The 6,458-nt window shown below is 57.9% G+C and overlaps 1 protein-coding gene across 1 annotated transcript in view; it reads left to right on the top strand.

Annotated features, from left to right (window-relative positions):
* Nucleotides 1-459: 459 nt before the first annotated feature.
* The window catches only part of SPIRE2 (spire type actin nucleation factor 2), a 26,940-nt gene continuing 20,941 nt past the window's right edge, over nucleotides 460-6,458 (top strand). Inside the window, 1 exon segment of the mRNA XM_070388509.1 lies at nucleotides 460-903. Coding sequence (XP_070244610.1) covers nucleotides 633-903 — 271 coding nt within the window. The 5' untranslated portion in view covers nucleotides 460-632.

Raw genomic sequence — 6,458 nt, 5'->3', positions numbered from 1 at the left:
CTGAGCCTCCGGGAGTCACTGGCCTCCGGCTCCCCCGCAGTCACCGCGGTGGGGCTTGGGCGGGATGTTGGCCTGACACGCGTGTTGAGAGCCTAGTGTGGGTTCGCGGGCCGGGCGAGGAGGACCACGTCTCCACAGGTGGCCCCCACCCCGGGCGCCCCTCTGCGGGTCGACCCTGCGCACCCCTGCCCCCTCCCCCGGACTCTCCCCCGACCTCCTCCCGGCTCTGCGTTCCCCCAGCACCCCGATCCTGGCCTGTCCATCCCCGCCTCAAGCCCAGCTCCACGCCCTCTCCCGCCTGCCAACCCCCTCCGCGGGACGCCCCTCCCTCCCCATCTCCTGCCCCCTCCTCCCCCTCTCCTGCCCTCCTCCCCCTCTCCTGCCCTCCTCCCCCTCTCCTGCCCTCCTCCCCCTCTCCTGCCCTCCTCCCCCTCTCCTGCCCTCCTCCCCCTCTCCTGCCCTCCTCCCCTCCGCGGCTTCACCTGCGGCCGCTCGCGCTGGGCGGGGCCGGGCGATGACAAAGCAGCGGCCGGCTGCGCGGGATCCGCCCCCCGCGCTTCGCGGGCGCGCCGGCCCCGGCGCGGCTGTTATGGAAACCGGCCGGGCGCGCAGGCGGCGATGATGGGGCGGCCATGGCCCGGGCCGGCAGCTCCAGCGGCGACGCGGCCGCGGGCGAGCGGGCCGGGGGCGCGGGGCGCTCCGAGCCGTGGGAGCTGTCCCTGGAGGAGGTGCTGAAGGCGTACGAGCAGCCCATCAACGAGGAGCAGGCGTGGGCCGTGTGCTTCCAGTGCTGCCGCGGGCTGCGGGGCGCGCCGGGCGGCCGGCGGCGCATCCGGGACACCGCGGACATCCTCCTGCGCAGAGACGGCTCGGTCAGCGCGCGGCGGGAGTCCGGTGCGGCGGGTGAGGACGGGGACGGGGGCGCGACGGGGCGGGGGGCGGTGCCCGCGGCGGGGAGGGGCTGCGACCCTCCGTCCCTCCCTCTGCCGGACCTGGCCTCGGACCCGGCGCCCCCTTTGCCGCGCCTTCTCTCTGCGAGACCCGCTGACCTCTCCCACTTCCGCGCCCCCTCTGCCGCACTGAGGGCCCTCCTCCGGCTTCTCTACCGGAGTGGAAGGCCCTCCTCCCCCTCTCCCTTTTCTGGGTTGGGAGCCCCGCAACTCTCCGCTGGAGCTCGGACCTCTGCCCCTCGGGCCGCCCCCCGCCCCACCTCCGCCAACACGCACACACACACCTGGAACCCATCTTACCATCATGGCCAGTGCTGGCTGGAGAGGAGAGGAGCTTTGGCTCCTTGGCTGAGGACGTTCCGCAGGGAGACCGGACTCTGCCTCTCCTGCCCGCTCTCCCCACCCGGTCTGCTTCCTTCTGCTCTGGGAGTCGGTCCCACCCAGTGACTGATGGTGTGGATCGTTGTTGGACTGGTATTTAGGCAAGAAAGGAAACGTGTTTTGCTTGGGCTGTTTTTTGTGGGTCTGCCGATTTAATAGAGGAAGGAAAATGTAAGATTTGAGGAACAGCTTGCTTAGTGTTCGGCTCTTAACCATGAGCAATATTCAACAATGAAGCCCTTGAAAGATATTTGAAATCCTTGGAGAATGGTGAGTTTAAGTGATTTTTAGCCTCTTTAAGAAAAAAGTTTTCTTCCCTGGAGAACCAGGGTGCTGGTGCCGAGCACACTACCCCTAAAAGGGATATACCTGGGGAAGTACACCGGCCGGCTGTGTGTGCTGGAGAGGTGGGTTTGCAGAAATCCATGCGATGGGCCAGGCCAAAGCTAGCCAGTAGGACAGTTCCTTTGATAACCAGGCAGTCTTCTGAATGCTTGCCACTCCTCGACCCTCAATATTCTTCCACAAGCTCCCATCTCATCTGTGTGCCCTGTTCCCACCTCCCTAACACCGCAGCTGGGTGATATTTGAGAGTTGCTCTATTTGCACAAAAAGCTCTAATATATTTGACAAGAGAAAATAATAAGAACTGGACTCAAATGGTACTGTTTCCATTCTGCACGCAGGTAATCTGAGGCTCAGGCTTACCTGTCACACAGGAAGGGTTAGGATCTGGATTCAGCACAGATGCCCTCAGTGCCTGTGTACACCGTCCTCACAGGTGGGCTCAGAACATGGGACAGGGTGGCCTCGTCTCACCTGTGGGCCCTGGAGTCTGTATGTTCACAAAGAGCTTTTCTCTCACAACTGTATTTCCTCCTTGAAAGACCTTCCCTGTGCCCCTGCTCATCCCTGGGGACAAACAACATAACCCAGGGACTGGCTTCTGCCACCGCAGAACAGGACTGTAAGGGCCTGCCTGGTCTGACCCTCTGATTTAAAAGGTGGGGAACTGAGGGGGAGAGTAGTAAGTGGTCTGCTGCCAGTCCTGGCAGGTGGCTAGAACTGAGGGCTTCTCTTTGTAGAGGAGTCAGTATTGTCCACATGGACCACGATGGCCATCCTCTGGGGTGGTGGTCTTCTGGACCTGTCCACCTCTCCTGCCCACCCCCTCTTCAGCCCCTTCTTCCTGGTCCCTGCAGACCCAGAAGCACTGACCTGTACTGGCCTGTGACACAGGAGCCCAATTTCATTTTCCATTAAATACGATCTTTGGTTTCTGTCCATAAGCATGAGAAATAGACTACCCTGAAGTTTCTTTTCTGTCCTTGTCGAGCTTTCGTCAATCAGCTGAAACTTTAGGCCGACTGTCTCCTGTAAGTAGCTAACCCAGCATTTCTCTGGGACTTGGGTGTTTCTTTCAGTGGATTCACTGCAAGAAGTGTGCTGTAATAGCCATCAGGAAAAAGGTCACATGGGCCCTCAGTTCCCAGCCCCCCTCATGAAGTTCTGGTAAAGCTAGGCATTAAGTCAGTGTTTAAGGTAATGGTAAAGAAAGCAACAACCAGGTACTTCCCCAGTGGTCCAGTGGTTGAGACTCCAGGATTTCATTGCAGGGGGCACAGGTTTGATCCAAAAGAAAAAAAAAAAAAAATTCAACAACCAAACAACTTTACCTGGGGAGGATGAACAGTATTATCTTAGGACATGAGCAGGAATACTTCCCACTTTCTGCTACTTGGGAAAAGCTGACTTGAGTAAACTTCTTAATCTCAACTTCTTCATAACTGCTTGGAAGCCCCCCTTCTTCAAGTGGGGAAAATGAAAAACCATGTTAAGTGAAGTTATTTTTAGGAGGCTATTATTAAAACTTCCTGATAGGCAAAGGTTTTGGGTTTTTTTAAATTAAGGCAAGAAACTCTATCAGGCAGCATATGTGCTGACCATTCCCTGAGAAAGCTCACTCTTTCCATGCAGCGTGGTCGTGGTCAGTGACCCTGGGACAGTTTCAGTGGCATTTGTCCACCTGATGCCTCCAGGACAGATCCTGCAGGACACTGGCTGCTCTCAAAGTGACACTTGGCTGCCTGAGACCTGCCTGCCAAGCCAACATCTGCAGGGGAAACAGACATACCTTCTCTTCACACAGGCTCTCCACCCTGAAATCCCTGGGCAGGCGGAGGGTGGATGCGGGGCTGTCACAGGGCTGTGCCTCCTTTCACCACCTTCTCTGTTCTTATATGAATCCACACACTGCCCTACTTTTCCATGTTTGGTGTTTTTTTTTGTCAGTTTTGATGCTAAAATTTTTCACAGGACCCATTCTGCACGCCCGGGTGCCTCACGTGGCCCGTCCACCAGGTCACACCTGCATCTGTAGCCCTCCCTCCTTTTCTGCCTGTAGTTCTGCAGCCCCTCTGCCACCCCCCAGACACCGGCACCTGTCCCCTTGCCACCCACCGCTACCTGGAGGCAAGACCTTTCCAGTTTACCTCCTTGGCGGCCCTGTGTCATGACCTCCGTGCTTCACCTCTTTATCTCCAGCCCAGCAGCTGGAGTTAGGGTTAGCTGAAGTTTAGGGGCCCCCTTTCCTCCCACATAAACTGGGGTGAGAGTGGCACGTGCCCGGGGACAGAGGGGGACTAATGAGGGAATGTTAGTGTGAAGCCTGTGTCCACCCTGGGCCCAAAGACCTGTGCACACAGCAGACACATGGACACACACACGGGCACACAGAAACATGGGCACGTGGACACGCGGTGCTGTCGCCGCCACCGCTGCTGCGTTTCTGTGCTGCTGGCACTGTGTGTGTAAGTGGGGCTGCCCCTTCCCATGAGAGGCACCTTTTCATGTTTCTCCTGGCCCAGGGTGTCCGCTCCCGGAAGCTGAAGTGGGACCCCCAGTGTTCAGGGCAGCCCTGTGTGTCCTGTGGGCTCTGAGCCCTCATGTGACTTGCTGGGCCTCTGGCAGGTGGCCTCCTAAGTGACCAGGGTTGCCTGTATCTTTTAAATGGCCTTCCTCACAGGGGGTTGTGCAGTGATGTGGGGAGAACTTGGGATGGCTGCAGAGCTGGGATGCTCCCCCTGGAAGACAGCACACATCCTGAACAGAGCAGCCAGGGCTTTCCCATGTGGCTCTTGTCTCCTACTTCTTGGTCCTCTCCAAAGCTGCTGGTGCCACCCACCCTGGCGGTCCCCCAGCTCCCCCCACCCAGGCCCTTTTCTCCTCTGAGGGTCACCCAGGAAGACATGGTGTGGGGCTGCAGCGGCTCCACCTCGTCATCGAGGGAGATGGGGGCTTGCTCTGCAGTCCGCAGCCCACTGTCTCATTCACGCCTCTGACAGGAAGGCAGGGCTATGCGCCCATCATACAGACAAGGAAACTGAGGTTCAGGAAGACAGAGCAGCCATGCAGTCACCCGCAGGGAGACGTGGGGGCAGGGCTTGGGAGTGGGCTTGGCTGGCTTGCGCCCACCCCTTGCCTGACCTTGGGAAGTTACTTAGGACTCTCGGTGCTTCAGTTTCAGTCTCTGTGGAATGGGGCTTTGCTAGCAGCTTCCCCAGAGGTCATGTGGGTGTCTGTGGAGCCTTGGGACATGCTGGCCTTGGGGAGGTGCTGCTCACATGCCCCGTGTGCACCTCACCCAGGCATCGAGGAGGCTGTGCTGAGCTCAGGGCACCTGTGCACATCACTGCCTCAACTCCACCAGGAATCCCCCTGTTCAGTGAGTGCCAAGTTCGTGGGTGTCCACTCGAGTATTTTCCCCAGGGATTGGAGAATGCAACCAAGTGAAGTGGTTTAAAAAATCAGAGCTACCAAGGGAGCAAGTTACACAAACTTACTGCTTACTACAAATTTACCCTTGTAAAGCCATGATAATCCCTTTGCCTTAAGGTCACCTGAGTAACAACTGAACCTCCGTCTGGAACCTGAGACAGGTTTCTGTCTTGGATCTCCCTGGGGCTTGACTCGCTTCCTGGGCCTTGCTGCTGGGTAGGAAGCCACACCCATGGTGATGTGTGAGTTTATGGCAGAAATGAACTGGAGGAGGAAGGACACACCGCAAACACAAGGCGCCTTTGACCCCTGCGCTGAACAGACAGCTTCTGGGTTTGGAGCACGTGTCTCCTCTTGGCTTCAGGTGGCATCTTGCTTTCACCAGCTCCTCTCTCGAGTGAAGAAGTGAGGAGTGGAGAGCGGAGTCCAAGGCTCCTTCCTGTGCTGACCCCAAGCCCAGAGGACGTCATCAGCGGACGATCACCACCCCCCTTCCCCAGCATCCTTGCAGGGCACTGCGTCCACGTCCCCCTGTTCCCTGCGGTCAGGGAGGCAGGACACCAGGGTCCTTACTCACCACAGTGCTCCTCAGCCCCAGCCCTGCAGAAGGGGGAGAGGCTGCCCGGCAGGCACCCCATCCCACCACCCCCTACTGGGCACAGGGAGGCACCGCCCCCGGGATTCCAGACTGCAGAGTCCTCACAGAGTTCTCTCCCACAAATGAAACCTGTTTCCTGTACTATAACAGGGTCATCTCAAAGAAAACGCCCTCACTTCTTGAATTCTTGTCTTTTGTTGTTTCCCAGAAGAAACCAAAACAATTTTCCACCCCAGCACATATCGGAGAGGGTGTCCTTTGGGGTATGGGTGGTGAGGATGCCAGGGAAACCAGGTGGCTGCGTCTAGCTCCCACCTCACCGTGCATCAGTAGAGGCTTGCGTTTATCTCCGTCTCTCTGCTTTTCCCCAGGGAGCAGTTGGTTTGTAAATAAGTATGAGCTAGTGTGCAGGATGCCAGGTGAGCAGCTTGTTATGTCAAGCTTCTGTCAAAGTTATGTCGACTCCAGGTGTTCCGGGGGCTCTGGAGGGTGCACCCAGAGTCTTACTGTGCCTGGTGGGGCTCCCAGCACCACCATTCCTTAGCTGTGTGATCTTGGTAAACCCTCTCTGTCTCTAAGCTCCAGCTTCCTTATCTGTGCAGAGGGAGCCGTGGCCCTGAACTTTGCAGCAAAGCACTGGGCAAGGGACCACTGCAGGGCTCCTTGCTCTGCACAGCCCAAAGGTTCCCCAAGCCTGTGTGACTTTAAATACAGTTGGGTTGGTGCAAACTCAACCTCCACACCATACTGGG

This window comes from Bos mutus, chromosome 18 (genome assembly GCF_027580195.1).
Source record: "Bos mutus isolate GX-2022 chromosome 18, NWIPB_WYAK_1.1, whole genome shotgun sequence".
Taxonomy (NCBI): Eukaryota; Metazoa; Chordata; class Mammalia; order Artiodactyla; family Bovidae; genus Bos; species Bos mutus.
The sequence above is the reverse complement of the archived record's forward strand: the minus strand, read 5'-3'. Positions and strand labels throughout refer to the sequence as shown.